At 44.1% G+C, this 19,347-nt stretch overlaps 1 protein-coding gene across 3 annotated transcripts in view; it reads left to right on the top strand.

The window, feature by feature from the left end:
* Nucleotides 1-18,715, top strand: part of Mlc1 (modulator of VRAC current 1) — a 28,356-nt gene extending 9,641 nt beyond the window's left edge. For all 3 annotated transcript variants that reach the window (XM_045152732.1, XM_045152731.1, XM_045152733.1), the window contains 4 exons: nt 3,259-3,315; nt 3,914-4,036; nt 14,129-14,290; nt 17,168-18,715. In XM_045152732.1, coding sequence (XP_045008667.1) covers nt 3,259-3,315; nt 3,914-4,036; nt 14,129-14,290; nt 17,168-17,242 — 417 coding nt within the window. In that variant the 3' untranslated portion in view covers nt 17,243-18,715. The remainder of the gene's footprint in view (nt 1-3,258; nt 3,316-3,913; nt 4,037-14,128; nt 14,291-17,167) is intronic.
* The last annotated feature ends 632 nt before the right edge of the window (nt 18,716-19,347 follow it).

Here is a 19,347-nt window from a genome sequence, read left to right as displayed (position 1 = left end):
CAGTGCATAATTTTATATTAAATGCCATCATTATATTACTTTTATTATTTTCCTAAGAAATCCAATTATTTCATATTAAATGTTACTATGGTAAACACTTAGCATAGCCCTAACACATGGGAAGTGTGTGACATATGGTCAGTCTTTTGTCATTTTGTAAGGCATTCCAAGATTGTCTGTGTTATTTAGTGTTGTTCAGTGTCTCCATTGGTGTGCTGTGTTCAGATACAGTCAGCTGAGTTTGGGCTCCTGGCACCTCTCAGAACAGGAGATCTAGAGCAGCCCACACACAGCCAGCATTTCCATGCATCATTCCCAAATCACTATCCACCTGTGATTTACATTTCTGGACATGGGCGGCAGTGGTCATTTTGCACTATGCCACGAGTGACTTACCATTTGCCTCTGGTTTGTCCCACACTGCTTACCTGGTGAGTTAAACATTTAGGTCATGCTCCCATCTTAGAGCAGTGAGGAGGACATAGTGAGCATCCTTCACCTCATCCACAGGCTTCTGAGCCACATGGGTGCTGAAGCTGCCCAAGAGGCACAGGCTGGGCTTGACCACTTGCCTTCTTTAAAAATATATTTTTAATATTTATTTATTTAACTGCATACAGAGAGAAGAGACTCATATACACAAGAGAGAGAGAGAGACAGGAAGGAAGGAGGGAGGGAGGGAGGGAGAAAAGGAAGGAAGGAAGGGAGGGAGAAATGAAGGAAGGAAAGAAAGGAGGGAGGTAGGCAGGGAGAGAGGGAAGAAGGGAAGGAAGGAGAAGGGAAGGAGAGAGGGAGGGAAGGAGGAGGAAGGGAAGAAAAGTGCACCAGGGCTTCAAGCCACTGCAGATGAACTCCACACACATGTACCACTTCACCTGGCTTCACGTAGGTACTGCTTTATGTAGGTACTGGGGGATCAAACCAGGGTCATTAGGTTTTGGGTCAAGTGCCTTGAGGCACTGAGCAATCTCTCCAGCCTACCACTTGCCTTCTTAAACTATTTGTTCAACCATAAGAAGACACACTGCCACCAAGAAACTGGTGTGCCTGGAGTGAATATCTCACATGAGGCTGTGGCTCAGCTTTGTGCAGGAGGCAAAGCACCTATATCTACCGCATTGAGCTTAGTGAGCCCTGAAGACCTAGTCAGTCTAGGGGCTCCCTGAAGACAAGTGCAAGACTGCTTTGGGGACAGAGCTGCTCCTCTGAAATAAGCAGGATAGGACCACTATAGAAAAAGAGATCTTATAGGTTTAGCCTGAGCATGACGGTCTCAGAGAGAAAATGTTGGGTAGGGAACAGTCTCAGCTTTGTAATCTGCAGTACAGAGATAGCTGTGGGAGCACAAACTCATCTTACTAGGGACAGGGACCAAGTGCAAATGAAAGACCCTAGCCCTCGTCCCCAGAGTCAACCCTGTGAATATGACCCTATTTGGAGACCTGTCCTTCTGCAAGGATGTCCCTTATTCCTCCTGGTGAGCTACCATAGGGCCTACCCAATGCTTCCTGGCCTGGTCTTACCTCCATCTGCCCTAAGCAGCTGAGAAAAGGGCTGGAAATTCCAGAGTGGGGGGTGGATTTCCTGTAGAGGTAGAAAACCAGCTCCATTTGTCCACATACTGGCCAGGTGATGACAAGAGAGGCCAAGGCTACAGTTTCCCAGAATTCATCAAGGGATCCAGGGCCAGGAGTGGGGCTGAAGCCTGCCTTTGGAGCCCATGTAGGCTGAAGGCCAGGGTGCTACCGTAGCCTTCCTGTGGTTGTTGGGGCCACTTCAGTTGCTTTCTGACATGCTGCTCTACATCCATGGTTCTCTTCTCTGCACTTGCACCTGCTATCATTAGGTACTCTGGGAAATGCCAACCTCAGGAAAGACCCTGTGTTTTACCTCCCTGCCCCACCATACTCATCTCTGCAGCCACATTTGGCCCTCTACTACATCCCAGAGCCCTTGCACATGCAGCTACCTTGTTCTCCCTTTGACTTCATTTACCTCACCAGAGCCTGTGACAAGTTCAGACCCCTCCATTGTATATCTAGGGTCACATATCATGGAACATAGGGCAATTTCCCTTCCCTTTTTGTGGACAGGAATATCAGAGCTGGGATACATGTTGATTGGGTCAGGAGCTCCCCAGGTGTGTAGTGCACTTGAAGTATCAAAGTATTGGCACAGAGGGAGTTCCAGAGGGCTTACTAGACCCTCAGCCATTTCCTATTACTTCCCTTCTGCCCATTTGTGTGAAATTAGGAAGACACTTTTTTGGTTACAAAGATGAGAGAAGCCTGTCCAAGGAAGAAGCAAGTAACTGCCCCAGCCCAGGAGTCAGTGTTGGCAAGTGGAGGAGCCTCATATCTCATCTCAGAGAGATACCTACCTAACCTGCAGAGGCCTATCTTCAGCCCAGGGCCCATGCCTTAGGATGTCCACATCATAAAGTTGTAGCAGCCAAGAGATGACCTTGGCAACAGACACTGACAAGATGTACAAAGAGTGATCCCAGATTGCATCCTGGGTCATGAAACACACAGGATTCTCTTCATTGTTCTTGGGACCCATGTCTGTCTGTGGTAACATATTGAGCAAATGCATAGCACACATTCAAGTGACTAGGCACCAGGATAATCAGTGGGCACAGATGTGATAAATTTGGCACTATTATTTGAGGGGCTCCAGCAGTCCCTCTGCAATCCTTGCAGCTTTTCAACAGCTTAAAATGGCCAAGGAACAAGGAGCTACAAGGGCCTGTGACAGGCCACCCTGCTTTCTGATATCCCTTGGGGACCATCCCCACATTTCCAGCCTTTTTTGTTTTGTTTGTTTTTGTTTTTCGAGGTAGGGTCTCACTCTAGCCCAGGCTGACCTGGAATTCACTATGGAGTCTCAGGGTGGCCTCAAACTCACGGCAATCCTCCTACCTCTGCCTCCCGAGTGCTGGGATTAAAGGCGTGCGCCACCACGCCTGGCTCCAGCCTTGATTCTGCCAGATAGAAGGATGAATTGTGCCAAAGCATGCCAGAGCAAGGTTAGAATCTGACCTCTTAAACAGCCATCTCTAAAGTCTTTTTGTTGTTGTTGTTTCGTTTTGTTTTTCCGAGGTAGGGTCTGGCTGTAGCTCAGGCTGACCTGGAATTTACTTTGTAGTCTCAGGGTGTCCTTGAATTCACAGCAATCCTACTTCTGCCTCCCAAGTGCTGGGATTAAAGGCATGCGCCACCACACCTTGCTAAAGTCTTTTACCATTTATTTTTCCAGTGTTTTCCAAGTGCCATTGCCAGTCATGTTGCAGCAGAGTGTCCTAGCAAGTGTCTGGTAAGTGAAGCCTGTCCCTGCTATGATTCCAGGGCTGAGACTCTGGGCCATTACCTCTGTGAGGTAGCCTAGGCTGGGCTGGAGCAGGGGAAGAGAGGACAGTGGGAGGGTCAAGGCTAGCCCCACCACACAACAAGGGCCCTATATGACTGTTCTAAGCACCCACTAGCCCCAGCTATCTGGAAGTCAGAAACTTCTGTGGCTAACCAAAGGAGGGAAAAGGAGGACCTCCCTTTAGCTTCAACCTGCCTCCCGTGGGGCTGGTCAACTGTTTGCTAGCAATGTTGACTTGATTTTTCCACAAGATGAGTCAGATGGGTTTATGGCCCTGATAAATGGGTCTGTATGACCACTCCCCATTTCTGAGGACACCACCCTGCTATTTGGGAAAACTTGGGGCTAGTTAAAAGAACATATCTTAGAAGAGCAGGAGAAGTCAGTGGCACATAAGAGTTAATTTTCCAGCAAGCTAAAGAATCATGAAATTCAAAAGCTCGTGGGTCACAGGAAGCACTGTAAGCAGTATGCTTAGTGGTAAGATGGTTCAGCTGGAGCTTCATGCTGGTCCACTGCTCTGTTCACTCTGCTTCCCTGTCAGGTGGAGGTACTTATTGCCATCAGCAGCCTCACAGCACCGCTGCTGTTCACAGCCTCTGGGTACCTGTCCTTCAGTGTGATGAGAATTGTGGAGATATTTAAGGATTATCCACCAGCTATCAAAGTATGTATTCATTATATTTTTAAATTCTCAGAAACACTTGGCACTTGCCTTTGTATGAGTCTGAGGCAGCTATGGAGCAGCTGCTGTGCCCTGGACATTGGGCAGGATAGATGGGCACCCATCTGGATAAAAGGCTTTGCATAGTGTGCTCTGGGTGGAGCAGGTCATTTGTAGTGTGAGGTAATGTCTAACACTATTTTTCTATGTTGATTTTTTCAATGTTGCTGGTGGGCAGTTCTGCCCTGCTTTCTTCCCAGGCTGCTGTGGCTTTCTTGCTCTGTTAGCACAGCCCTATAAGAGGTCTTCACTTCCTTAACCATGACCTTAGGTTCCTTCTGCCAGTTGTTGCTTTACTTCACTAGAATCTTAGTCAGATCTACATTGAGTTTATAGGTAGATTTGAGGAAAACTTGAGTGTTGTGACTTTGCACCTTCTACATGGAAGTATCATGTAAGGCCTCTTGGCGTGTGTCAGGACTTCCTTGTACTCTGGCACATTTATGTCTTAGGTACTTGACAGTCTTTTATTTCTAATATATGTGGTTTTATTCTATGAGTTTATTATAAGAAACTTCCTATGTACATGAAAGGACAGTGTAGCATGAATGAGGTGATCCAACAGCTCACCATCACACATGGTTACACAGACAATGAGTGAAACCATCTAGAATGAGTGTAAGACTCTTGACAACTCAATTCTTCCCCTTTACATATTTTTTTTCATACGAAAAGTAAGAATGGTCCATCACACATCACAATCCCACTGTCTCATCCAAGATGGTCAAAATTGTTACATGATGTGGCTTAGTATTCAGCCATACTGATCTTCTGTGAACTGTCCCAGGCTGCAGGGAAAAGTGCTTACATTTCACTGGCGGGTCACTTGATCCCTTCAGTCCCTTAGAGGTCCAATTTCCTTCCCTGTCATCACTGTCTGGGAATAGCCTCGCCTGTGTATCTGTTTCTAGTGTTTCTGGAACCCTTGCAGGGTATGAGTTACTGGAGTACCAGGCTCTGGCTCTGTGTCTTTTCCCTATCACCTCTCTCTGGGCTAGTATTAATGGCTGATCATTGTCTAGGGGGAGTGAAGAAAAACCAAGGCCAAGGTCTTTCATTCCTCTGTCTCCTTAGCTGACATATTAGAAGATAGATGCCCTTATTTTTATGTTGAACACCCTTAAAGACTCTTAAGGATTCCAGTATTTTTAGACTGTTGAAACATCCTTCTTTTATTAAAATTATTTATTTATTTGAGACAGAAAGAAGGGGAGTGAGAAAATATGAGCATGCCAAGTTCTCTAGCCACTGCAAACAAGCTCTAGACACATGTGCCACCATGTACATCTTGCTTTAATCCTGGCACTTGGGGATAGAAGTAGGGGGAATCACAGTGAGTTCAGGGCCACTCTGAGACTGCATAGTGAATTCCAGGTCAGCCTGGGCTACAGCAAGACCCTACCTCAAAAAACCAAAAAAAAATTTTTTTTTTTTTCAACTTTGAGCCAGACATGGTGGCATATGCCTTTAGTCCCATCACTTGGAGGCTGAGGTTGGAGTATCACTATGAGTTTGAGACCAGTCCGAGACTAATTCCAGGTCAGCCTGGGCTAGAATGAAACCCTACCTCAAAACAAAGCAAAAAACAGTTCAACTTTGAATCCCAACAGCCCATAGTTAAAATAGACAATTATTGCTACTAAAACCCACCTACCTTTGTTGTTAACATTCATCTCCCTAAGGAGTAGCCATCAGGTGTGTCATGTAAATGTTTTCTCCTGAGGAGATAGATTCAAACACACATCTGTTCACCCCAGATAGGGAACAGACAATAGACCAAAGCATGATTATACCAAGAGCATGCCCTTCAACGGTTGTTTACTGCTCCTATGATTTTTGGAGTCATGTGACCTTTTAAGATTTAGCTCTCCCAGACTTGTTGACCACCAAAGTCTCCTGATCTTCCCACCTCCCTCCATGAGGGAATATTTCAATTCATAGGAATTTGCTGTACAACATATGACATAAAATACTCATTCTGTGTATGGCTATACTATTGTTTCACAGCTAAGTTCAATGATTTCTGGTTATATTTAGTATTAATTTGATTTTCTTAACCTTTTATCTATTTGTTTATTTTTAACTTTTTGTTACAATTTCCAATTTCCATACATAGGCAAACTACCATGATCATCATCCCTCGTACTACTATCCCTCTTCTTGCACCCAACTCCTCCTCTTATTCTTTCCAACCAGTATCTCCTATTTTGATGTCATCATTTATTTTTTCCTCCTGTTATGCAGGTCTTCTGTAGGTAGTATCAGCCACTGTGAGGTCCAATGCATTTACACCATTGATGACTTCTTTTGCCCATAGGGCTGCATGCAGCATAGCTTTTTCCAGCTTTCTGTCAGCTGGTCCACAGGGAAAAGGTTTTCAGCTCAGCTCCAGCTTGACTTCTCAGTGACCTGCAGCCCAAGCATGTGGAGTCTTCAGCAGTAGAGTCTTACCATCTAGTTCTGATAGGAAACCAAGAGCTTTGGCAATGGCCTGTAATGTTTTGGGGGCATCAGGGACCTCCCTGGCCATCAACTCACTGGAAGGTATCCTATCCCTGGCACTGAAATTTTTCTAGTAACAATCTATGGCTTCCATAAGGCTTATTCATAGCATCTTAAATTTTGATTACCCCTCTTCCCATACTTCCTTTACTCAATCCCTTCCCCTAACCTCACTTAGGCCATTGCACCCCAGTAATCTGTTCATCTACTTACATATATACAATACCATCCCCTTAATTCTTTCCCTCTTTACCCTCCCTTATAGCCCCTTTCTACCTTGTTGGCCCCTGTTACTGATGTTTACTCCAATTCACATACAAGTCTAAACATTTGTAGCTGTTATCCATGTATGAGAGAGAATATGTGGTATTTGGCCTTCGGGGCCTGTGTTACCTCACTTCATATATTCCTTTCCAGACCCATTTCCCTGCAAATTTCATAATTTCACTTTTGAACAGAACTCCATTGTATAAATGCACCACATCTTCATTATTCATTCATCAGTTGAGGGATATCTAGGCTGGAAACATGCATCTTCTAAGTAGTGAGTAGAGTCCTTAGGATATATGCCAAGGAGTGGTATAGCTGAGTCATATGGTAAATCTATTTTGTTGTGCTTTTTTTATGTTTTATCTATTTGAGAGAGAAAGAGGCAGATAGATTAGATAGATAGATAGATAGATAGATAGATAGATAGATAGATAGATAGGAAGAAAGATAGATGACATGTCAGGGCCACTATAAATGAACTCCAGAGGCATGCACCACCTTGTGCATCTGGCTTTATGTTGGTACTGGGGAATTGAACCTGGGTCCTTTGGCTTTGCAGGCAAGTGTCTTAACCACTAAACCATCTCTCTAGCCCTGATAAATCCCCTCTTCCTCTCCCTCTCCCCCTCTCTCTGTCTTATCCTAGGTAGGGTCTCACTCTAGCCCAGGCTGACCTGGAATTCGCTATGTAATCTCAGGGTGGCCTTGAACTCACAGTGATCCACCTATCTCTGCCTCACAAATGCTGGGATTAAAGGCATGTGCCACCACTCCTAGCTTGATAAATCTATTTTTAGCTGTCTTAAGAACCTCCACACTAATTTCCATAATGGCTGTACCAGTTGACATTCCCACCAGCAGTGCAGAAGGGTTCCCCTTTTCCTACATCCTCTCCAGTATTTATTGTTATTTGTTTTCTTGATGATAGCCATTCTGAAAGGAGTGAGATGGAATCTCAAGGTAGTTTTGATTTGCACTTTCCTGATTGTTAAGGATGTAGAACATCTTTTTAGATGTTTACAGGCCATCTGTATTTCTTCTTTTTTAATTTTAAAATATTTTATTTTATTTATTTGCAAGCAGAGAAAGAAAGAAAAGAATGGGTGTGCCAGGGCCTCCAGCCACTGTAAACAAACTCCAGATGCATGTGCCACCTTGTGCAGCTCTCTTTACATGGGTACTAGGGAATCAAACCTGGGTCGTTAGGGTTTTATAGGCAAGCATTCAGATGTATAACTGGCAAAGATTTTTCTTCCATTCTCTAAGTTGCCTCTTTGCTCTACTCACAGTTGTCTTTTGCTATACAAAAGCTTTTTAGCCAGGCGTGGTGGCGCACGCCTTTAATCCCAGCACTCAGGAGGCAGAGGTAGGAGGATTACTGTGAGTGTGAGGCCAGCCTGAGACTACATAGTGAATTCCAGGTCAGGCTGAGCTAGAGTGAGACCCTACCTCAAAAAACAAAATAAAATAAAAAGATAAATAAATAAATAAAATAAAACCCTTTTAGTTTCACAAGGTCCCAGTGGTTGATTAGTGGTTTTACTTCCTGAGCAACTGGGGTTATATTCAGAAAGTTGCTGCCTAGGTCAAAATATTGAAGCGTTTCTCCTACTTAATCCTCTAGCAGTCTGAGTTTCCAGTCTGAGGTCTTTGATCCATTTGGACTTGATTCTTGTGCATGGAGAGAGATAAGGATCTATTTTCATCCTTCTACATATAGATATCCAGTTTTCCCAGCACCATTTGTTAAAGAGGCTGTCTTTTTCTCCATTGAATATTTTTGGCATTTTTGTCAAAAATCAAATGGCTGTAGCTGCCTGGGTTTACATCTGGGTCCTCAGTTCTGTTCCACTGGTCTGTGTGTCTATTTTTGTGCCGGTATCATGCTGTCTTTGTTACTATGGCTCTGTAATACAGCTTAAAATCAGGTATGGTGATACCACCAGCCTTATTTTTATTGCTCAGAATTGTTTTGGCTATTTGAGGTTTTTGTGCTTCCAAATGAATTTTAGATGGTTTTTACTATTTCAGGAATTTTGATGGGAATCATATTGGGTGTATAGATGGCTTTTGGTAAGACTGACATTTTCTTTTTTTTTTTTTAATTATTTTATTTTATTTATTTATTTGAGAGCGACAGACACAGAGAGAAAGACAGATAGAGGGAGAGAGAGAGAATGGGCACGCCAGGGCTTCCAGCCTCTGCAAACGAACTCCAGACACGTGCGCCCCCCCGTGTGCATCTGGCTAACGTGGGACCTGGGGAACCAAGCCTCGAACCGGGGTCCTTAGGCTTCACAGGCAAGCGCTTAACCGCTAAGCCATCTCTCCAGCCCAAGACTGACATTTTCATATTATTGATTCTTCCAATCCAAGAACTTGTGATGGTTTTCCATTTCCTAGTGTCTTCTGCAATTTCTGTCTTGAATGTTTTAATGTTTTCATTGTAGAGATCCTTCATTTCCTTGGTTATGTTTATTCCAAGGTACCTTTTTTTTTTTTTGTTGTTTTTTGTTTTTGAGGTAGGGTCTCACTCTAGCCCAGGCTGACCTGGAATTGACTAAGGAGCCTCAGGGTGGCCTCGAACTCACAGCGATCCTCCTACCTCTGCCTCCCGAGTGCTGGGATTAAAGGCGTACGCCACCACGCCTGGTGTTCAAGGTACCTTTTTTTGAGGCAATTGTGAATGGGAGTATTTCTCTGATTTCATTCTCAGCACGTTTGTTGTTTTATATATAGGAAGGCTACCAATTTCTGTGTGCTAGTTTTGTATCCTACTAGATTGGTAAAAGTGTTTATTAGCTCTAACAGTTTGCTGGTAGAGTCTTTAGGGTCCTTTATTTATAAAATCATATCATCTGCAAATAATAATTTGATTTATCCCTTTCCAATTTGTATCCCTTTTATTTGTGTCTCTTGCCTTGTTAGCATAAAGACTTCTAGTACCATATTAAATAAATGTGAGGACAGTGAACACCTTTGTCTTATTCCTGATTTAGTGGAAAAGCTTCAAGTTTTCCCCCATTTCATATAATATAGGCTATAAGTTTATTATAAATAGCTTTTTATTATGTTGAGATATGTTTCTTCTATTCCCAGTTTCTTTAGGGGTTTTACCATGAAGGGATGTTGGATATTTGTCAGCATCTAATGAGATGATCATGTGACTTTTGTTCTTCAGTCCATTTATATAGTGTATTACATTTATCAATTTGTATATGTTGAACCATCCCTACATCTCTGGGATAAAACTTATCTGGTCGAGGTGAATGAGCTTTCTGATGTATTCTTTTTGTTCTGTCTTTGCCTGGTTTTGGTATTAGGGTAATGCTGGTGTCCTAGAAGGATTTTGGTAGTATTCCTTCCTTTTTTATTTTATAGAAAAGTTTGAGAAGCATTGGTGTTAGTTCTTCTGTGAAGATCTGGAAAAGTCTACCAGTGAAACTATCTGGGCCTGGACTTTGTTCATTTAGGAGATTTTTATAACTGCTTTGATCTCAGTGCTTGTTATAGATCTATTTAAATGATTTAATTTTGGTAGGTCATATAAATCTAGGAAATCATGCATTTCTTTCAGATTTTCAAACTTGGTGGAGTATATGTTTTTATAGTATGTCCCTATGATTTTCTGAATTTCATTGGTATCTGTTGTAATGCCTTTATCATCTCTAATTTTATTAATTTGTGTCTCTTCTGTCTTTTGTTTGATTAGATTTGCTAAGGGTTTATCAATCCTGTTTATCCTTTCAAAGAACCAATTATTTGTTTCATTGATTCTTTGTATTATTTTTTGGGTTTCTACTTCATTAGCTTCTACTCTAATATTTATTATTTATTTTTGGTTTTCCTTGTTCTTCTTTCTCCAAGGCCTTAAGGTGAAGCATTAGTTGTTTACTTGCAACCCTTCTAATTTCTTAATATAGGCACAAAAAGTTATCATTTTCCCTCTTAGGACTGCCTTCATTGCGTCCCATAGGTTTTAGTATGTTGTATTATCATTATCATTTGACCTTATGAATTTTTTATTTCCTTCTTGATTTCTTCAATGACCCATTCATCATTCAGTAGTGTATTGTTCAGTTTTGATGAGTTTGGGTATGGGTCATAGTTTTTCTTGCTGCTGATTTGTTGTTTAATCCCATTTTGATCAGATAGAGTACAGTGAATTATTTCAAGTTTCCTGTATTTGTTAAGATTTGTGTCCTAATATATGGCCTATTTTAGAGAATATTCCATGTGCTGCTGAAAAGAATGTATATTCTGAAACATTTGGATAGAATGTTCTATAGATACTTGTTAGGTTCATTTGTACTATGATGTTATTTAATCCAGATCCTTTTGTTTTTGTTGAGATGACCTGTCAGTTGATGAGAGTGGGGTATTGAAGTCACCTACTACAATTGTTCTATGACCTTAAGTCTTATGATGTTTCTTTGATGAAATTGGGAGCACCCATGTTAGGTGCATATATGTTTAGAATTGCCATGTCCTCCTATTGAATTGTTCTTTTAATCAATATAAAGTGACCTTTATCTTTCCTCACTAATGTTGAAGTCTGTCCTGTCAGATATTAGGATAGCAACACCTGCTTGTTTCCTAGGCCCATTTGCTTGAAATACTGCTTTTCGTCCTTTCACCCTAAGATAGTGTCTGTCCTTTATGGAGGCAACAAACAGAAGGATTCTGCCTTTTAATTCAGTCTGCAAGCCTCTGTTTTTGGTTGGGTCATTGAGGCCATAGATATTGAGTTATTATAGAAAGGTATGTATTTATTCTTGCCATTCTTTTTGCTTTGTAGTGCTTCCTGTTTTTCCTTTACTGTCTTGTATTAACTATTATTTGATTATGGTTTATTGTTTTCCTGCTTTCTCATGTTTGTGCTTTCTTTTCTCTTCAGCATGGATGATCCCTTCAAGTATTTCTTGTAGAGCTGGTTTAGTGGTCATATATTCCTTTAACCAGTTTTTTTTATTGTGGAAAGTTCTTATTTCTTTGTCAATTATGATGGCTAGCTTTGCTGGATATAGAAGCTTCTTTGAGCAAGGGTGAGAAAAGTACTAGTGTATGGGCAGTTTGATGGACATGACATACCCATTTAGCCAGACCACAGTAGAAGCCCTCCTAGGACTTTGGCTCACTTTCTTCTAGGCTTTGGAGAACTCCAGAAGATATATAGTGGGTTCAGCCTGGCACTGTTCTCCATGCTATGGAGAGTCTTTTCTGCATGCTAACTAGGTCACTCTTTTTCCAAACCTCATCACCAGAAAGGTTTCTAGCTAGAGTAATCCAGAGCATGACGGAACCATGTACCCAGTCTAATCTTTTCTCAAGACTCTTTATTGTTAAAGCCCCATTTATTTTTTTGTTCATTTTTTTTTATTTATTTATTTGAGAGTGACAGACACAGGGAGAAAGACAGATAGAGGGAGAGAGAGAGGATGGGCGTGCCAGGGCTTCCAGCCACTGCAAACGAACTCCAGATGCATGCGCCCCCTTGTGCATCTGGCTAACGTGGGACCTGGGGAACCGAGCCTTGAACCGGGGTTCTTAGGCTTCACAGGCAAGCGTTTAACCGCTAAGCCATCTCTCCAGCCCCCCATTTATTTTTTTAACCCATTCTTCCATAGTCCCTTTGCATGCTACCTTCCGCACATGCTGTGATCCTGTCTTTGAGGTCTTCTCCTCACTTCCCATCCTTTGTAACAACCTGTCACCATGCATTGTGATCATGCTGTACTAATGGCAGAAGGACTTGTGTCCTTTCCTATCTGACAGGTCTGGGCATATAAGTATGGATATTTCCTCCTTCCTTCCTTCCTTCCTTCCTTCCTTCCTTCCTTCCTTCCTTCCTTCCTTCCTTCCTTCCTCCCTCCCTCCCTCCCTCCCTCCCTCCCTCCCTCCCTCCCTCCCTCCCTCCCTCCCTCCTTTCTTTCTTTCTTTCTTTCTTTCTTTCTTTCTTTCTTTCTTTCTTTCTTTCTTTCTTTTTTTGCTTGTTTATTTGTTTTTTGAGGTAGGGTCTTGCTCTAGCCCAGGATGACTAGGAATTCATTGTGTGGCCTTGAACTTATGGGAATCCTCTTACCTTTGCCTCCTGAGGACTGGGATTTAAAGGCCTGCATCACCACACCTGGGTGGACATTTCCTCTCTTCAGAGTTCACCTAGCTTTTTAAATTTTTTAATATTTTATTTATTTGAAAGAGTGTGAGGGAAAATGGTCTCACCAGGGCATCTAGCTACTGCAAACAAACTCCAGATGTATGTGCCACCTTGTGCATCCATCTTTATGTGGGTACTGGGGAATTGAAACTGGCTTTGCCAGCAAGTGCCTTAACCACTGCCAGGATACCTCCATCTCTCTAGCCCCTCACCTAGCTTTTGTTCTTGTTTGTTCTTAGGAACAAACTTCAGGTCCATACACCTGGCTCCATAACATGACATTAACACTGTATTCTTGGTTATTGTTTTTCACACAGGGTCTTACTGTGTAGTCCAGGCTGATCTGGAACTTGAGATCATCCTGAGTGCTGGGACCACTGGCCTATGCCACCACACCTGGCTCTACACTATCTCCTTTTTGTATTAACACTTAGTTTTATGTTAACACTATATTTTCTTGGGCAAATGCTAGAAGAACATCTTTGTGGGGAATGGAGAGTTCTGGGCGCCTTGAGGGTGTTTCTGGAGGACTCCTTGCTATGTTGAAATGCATTCTGTTTCCTCCCCTGGGCTCCTCCTTTTGTCTTCCTGCTCTCCTTTGTTGCCCCCTTGTCTGAGTACCTCAAGCCCCTTCCTCATCAAAATCTGGTGCTCAAGTCACGATACTGGCAGGTCTGGGACCATGGCTTTCCTTCGTCCAAGGGCCCTCCAGAGCCACAATGTCATGTGTGTTTCCTGCAGACAAATAGTAGAGAGACTGAGCCACTTCTGCTATGTATACATTACTCATTGTGAGTCACAGGGCTCTTGATGGCACCTATCCTCCCCTGTGGTCCTGTGATTGTTAGGAGTGGGGTTTAGAAAGAACACTAGCAACCTGTTGGGCCCTTGTTATATCTACTTGTTAAGAAAAAGCTAGCATAATTGGTTGAGCTAGAATGCTTATGATTCAAACTACTGAAATGTGAACACATGTTTGGATCACCAGGGTTCAGGGTGCTTTGGCTCCATGGAAGCCAGGCGGGCAGAGACAGCATTTACCTTGCAAATGCTAGGATATCCCTAGCTGGAGCTGGTCCTTCTCATGCCTTGCTCCACCCTCACAGTCCTATGATGTGCTCCTGCTGCTGCTGTTGCTGGTGCTGCTGCTACAGGGGGGTCTCAACACGGGTACTGCCATCCAGTGTGTGAGCTTCAAAGTCAGCTCAAGGCTTCAGGGCATGTCGTGGGACACTCACACCTGCCCACAGGATCGCCCAACAGGAGAGGTAAGTAGTCTGCTCTCCTAAGATGCCCCATCCTTGAACCTCAGAGGGCCCCTCTAAGGTGACTGATCCCTGTACTGATGTCCTTCAAGAGCTATTGTGACAATTTTTATTTGTATTTATTTATTTGAGTGAGAGAAAGAGGCAGATATAGAGAATGGGCATGCCAGGACCTCTAGCCACTGCAAACAAACTCCAGACACATGTACCACCTTATGTGTCTGGCTTTACGTGGGTACTGGGGAATCAAACCTGGGTCCTTAGGCTTTGCAAGCAAGCACCTTAACCACTAAGCCATCTCTCCAGCCCAGTTTCATTAAAAAAAACTTTTAATGCAATAAAATTTAAAATATGTTAGGGCTAGAGAGTTTGTCTAGTGGTTAAGGTGCTTGCCTGTGAAGCCAAAGGACCTAGGTTTGATTCTGCAGGACCCACATAAGCCAGATACAAAGGTGGCTCATGTGTCTGGAGTTTATTTGCAGTGGCCAAAGGCCCTGGCATGCCCATTCTCCTCTCTTTCTCTCTCTCTCTGTCTCCTTGTCTCTCTCTCTCTCTCAAATAAATAAAATAAATAAATTTTAAAAATTAAATCAATTTAAAAATTCTAAAATCTAGCTGGGCATGGTGGCACACGCCTTGAATCCCAGCACTTGGGAAGCAGAGGTAGGAGGATGGTCATGAGTTCAAAGCCACTCTGAGACTACATAGTGAATTCCAGGTCAGCCTAGACTAGAGCAAGACCCTACCTTGAAAAACAAAACAAAACAAAAATTTAAATATGTTACTTTTTGAAAGTCTAGGTGAATCAAAACCTGTTCATGACAAATACTATGGCCAGAAATGGATGTCATGCTGTCACCAATCACATATTTTAATAAGAAATCTTTACTCAGCGAGCATCTTTGGACTCTTTTTTTTTTTGGTTTTCGAGGTAGGGTCTCTATCCCATGCTGACCTAGAATTCACTATGGAGTCTTAGGGTGGCCTCGAATTCATGACGATCCACCTACCTCTGCCTCCCCAGTGCTGGGATTAAAGGTGTGTGCCACCACACCTGGTTTAGGAGTCTTTCTTTTTAAAATCTTCTGAACTATGACTTGGAGGACTTCAGCACAACCATCAAGAAAATCATTCAAGAAAATACAATTTATGTCCCTTCCAAGTTGTAAATGCTAGTCCTTTATTTTTGCCCAATAAAAAGGCCATTAAAAAAAAATACTATGGAGCCAGGGCTGGGGAAATGGCTTAGCAGTTAAGGCACTTGCCTGAGAAACCTAAGGAACCCAGTCTGATTCCCCAGGGCCCATGTAAGTCAGATGACAAGGGGGGGCACATGTGGTCGTTTGCAGTGGCTGGAGGCCCTGGCATGTCCATTCTCTCTCTCTAGCTGCCTGTTTCTCTTTCTCTCAAATATAAAAATAAATAAATAAAATATTTTTAAAAATACTATGGAACAACAAGGAAGGGTAGGACTGCTTACAATGTAATCTTCCAGAAACAAAATGGCCTGGATATCCATGACCTCACAATGCCTGGTGCTACCTACACAAGACCCTCATAATAGAAGGAAAACATGATGACATCAAAGATAAAAGAAAGACTAATTGAGAGAGGGTGGGGGTATGATGGAGAGTGGATTTGTGAAGGGGAAAGTGGAGAAGGAGAGGGAATTATCATGGCTTATTGTCTATAATTATGGAAGCTGTCAATGAAAACATTAAAACCAATACTTGCCAGGCATGGTGGCACACGCCTTTAATCCTAGGACTCAGGAGGCCGAGATAGGAGGACTGCTGTGAGTTCAAGTGAATTCCAGGTCAGTCTGGGCTAGAGTGAGACACTACCTCAGGGGGAAAAAAAATGCTATGACCATAGGACTTTTTAAACTTTTACCCAGGCCAAAGCTTCCAAATTCCCACACATGACAGCATGCTGATCCTCTAGGAAAGAACTGCCCTTGCCTGGCATTTGTGGCTCCCTACAACTGGGCAGTACTCTTCTGTGGCTGGTAGGCTAGCAATGATCACACTAACCTGTTGGCTAGGCCCCAGTGACCTGGATGCTGCTCTCTCTTGCCCCTCCCTGAGTCCTGATGCCCTCCATAGCAAAGACGAACCTAGTAGCTCCTCCCTGAGCCTCATGTGCCTACAGTATCTTTCTGAATAAACCACACTCCCCTTCAAAGCAGTCACCACTAAGTCATTGGCTGCTCTGTGCCCATGGAGGTATCCTGGCAGGTCCTGGCTAGCAGGTCCTCAACTTTGTCCCTGGGCCCTAAATGAGCTACCTTGTTTTGTGCCCTGACCACCTGAAGAGATGAATAAGTTGCTCTTGCCAAATTCTAGAATTGTCCACCCTACGCCTAGGGTGGACAGCCAAGGCTCACAGCTGCTGTGCCTCATGTTTGGGAGGCATGTGTCACTCTGCCTCAGTTGTCTACTTTTTTGACTTCCAGGTGCACACCCACCTTGGAACCTGCCCTATTCCATACCTGCAGGGACTGTGGCGAGAGGATATGGGCAATTCTATTTTGTTTTGTTTTTTTCTTTTCTTTTAAGGTAGGGTCTCACTCTAGCCCAGGCTGACCTGGAATTCACTGTGTAGTCTCAGAGTGGCCTTAAACTCACAGTGATCTTCCTACCCCCGCCTCCTAAGAGCTGGGATTAAAGGTGTGCGCCACCACACCCAGCTGGATATGAGCATTTCTAAGAGGGTTACTGGAAGCTTTTGTTTGTCCCTTTTCTGGTGTCCTCCTTCCTCCACTCTTTCACATGCAGAAGCTATGACAATAGTATGTCAGATCTACAGAGGCTAGGTTTCATCTGCCCTCTTGCCAGGGATGGCCCTGATGAGGTAACACTGTCCCTATTTTTGTTACAGGTGGTTAGAAGCCCCTTGAAGGAGTTTGACAAAGAGAAAGCCTGGAGAGCTGTCGTGGTGCAAATGGCCCAGTGACAGCAGGACGGGAAAACAGTTGCAGTCCTGCTGGCCCCCAGCATGTTCAACTGCACAGATTCTAACTGACCATGCTGCCGCTTCTACTTTCTAACACATCCTTCCCCTTCTGAAAGGGACAGACAGGCTGCAAAAGTGTCATAGTTTAAGCTTTGTGCTTTGTCAGATGGGTCAGTTCAATGTTTCTCAGGTAGTCCTGTTGCCCAGGAAATCCTTGTGTCCCAGTCCTCTTCACTTCTTCACTTGACCTTCACCCATACAAAGTCTGTCCCTGCCTGCTGGTTTAGTGTCTCACTTCCATGCCCCATCATGGCCCAGTCGCTTCTTCACTTCCTACCTGCCAGGCTGCAGGGACATTTTGGGTATACTAATAACACTGGCTTTGGGGATGAGGATGTAGCTCAATCAATAGAATACCTGCTTAGCAGGAGGCTCTTGGGTTCAGTCCCAAGCACTACATAAAGCTAGGTGTGGTGGTGCTTGCCTGTAAGCCTGTAATCCCAGCAGTTGAGTGGTAGAGGTAGGAGGATCAGAAGAAGTTCAAGGCCATTCACAGGTACACAGTAAGGGCTACATGAGCACTGTCTCAAAACAGCCACAAATGCACTGGCTTTGATTAAAATCATGGCCAAGAACTTGTTTGTATGCCACCTCCTCTTACCAGAGGACCCCTGGATGCCCTCAAATGATATAGGTACAATAACTACAGGGTGCACCTTGTAAAACAATGCGTTTAAATCTCTTTAGAAATTGCTTTCTGGCTGCTGTGCACTTCGCAACAGTTCTGTTTCTCTTGCTGTAGGAGGTGAGCAGCAGTGCTCTGGCAGACACTGCCCTTTACTGAACTGGGGTGTATAGTCAGTTATTCTCCAGGGTCCATAGGAAGGCTAGAGACCCCAAAGGACTAGTGGACCTGAGATTTACAAACAGAATGGAGCAGTCTGGGCGGAGGGGTGAGAGGCTTCTCCTTTCTAAAGGCAGGTAACCCTGGATGCTAGGATCCATGGAAAGTGGGGTCATTGTTTTCAAACAGAAGAATGCAGGTAAGATATCTTGAATGTGGAAAGTACCAAGCAAGGAGGCTTTCTCTGTCTTCAGTCCTGGGCAGCCCTTCTGCCATCTTCCGCCTCTGCGGCCACAAAGGGCAGAGCCCTATGGCCCCAAGCAAGCACCAGCAGGAGAGGCCACTTTTGTGTGCCTGGGTGCAGAGCCAACTGACTTTGAACTTCCTGCAGCTCTTGCCCCCACGCTCCTGAGTAGGGAGGAAGCCATGGGCACACCAGGCTGGCAGCCATCTTCCAGGGACCAGAGACTTCAACTTTCAGAGTTAGCATAGGGAGTCTGAGGGTTACTGCTGGCTTGCACTTTCTTATTTTAGAGAGCTTGAAAACTCAGACAAATAGGGTTTTTGAATTGTTCCCTGTATACTTTTGTTTAATATGCTTGAGCAATAAATGCTAACATGCAAATGTGGCCACAACTGTTTAATGCTTCTTACAGAATCCAACTATCAAGCAGGAGGGTGGAGTGGAAAGTCACATCAGAAATCCCAGATGCCATATGGGTAGGCCAGACAAAAGAAAGGAACTGACTTGGTGGGACCTGAGTGACCACACTAGCTATGAGGAAGGAGCAACCTGGGAACCCAAGAGCAGTGGTACAGGTTCCCCGCCCCCTACATGACTCTGGGGAACCAAAACCACTCTTATTATTCATCTGTGGATACAAAACCTACTGTGGCCGCCCCAATAGCTAAGGGACACCCAACTGGCAAAGGAGCACACACTGCACAGACCTCAGGACCTATCCCCCCTCTGGCTCAGGCGTCTTTGTCTTATTAGACAGCAAGGGACCCAGGAAAGAGAAAGCTGAGGGCGGGGCAGGGTGTGACCTCCCCACCCAGTCTTTGTGACTTGGCGGAGACTGTGTATCAGGTGGGTCCGTGTGACCCTGACGGCCAGGTGGGGCGGGAATGTGTGAATGGGGCTGGGGGTGGCAGGTACTTGTGGGCTAACCCCGACGCATGGCCCACGCGGTCCGGTGGCCCAGTCCGCGTCCGCGCCCCGGCCACGGCTCAGATGGCAGCCTGGGACTCGAACCGGAAC

Source organism: Jaculus jaculus, chromosome 6 (assembly GCF_020740685.1).
Source record: "Jaculus jaculus isolate mJacJac1 chromosome 6, mJacJac1.mat.Y.cur, whole genome shotgun sequence".
Taxonomy (NCBI): domain Eukaryota; kingdom Metazoa; phylum Chordata; class Mammalia; order Rodentia; family Dipodidae; genus Jaculus; species Jaculus jaculus.
The sequence above is the reverse complement of the archived record's forward strand: the minus strand, read 5'-3'. Positions and strand labels throughout refer to the sequence as shown.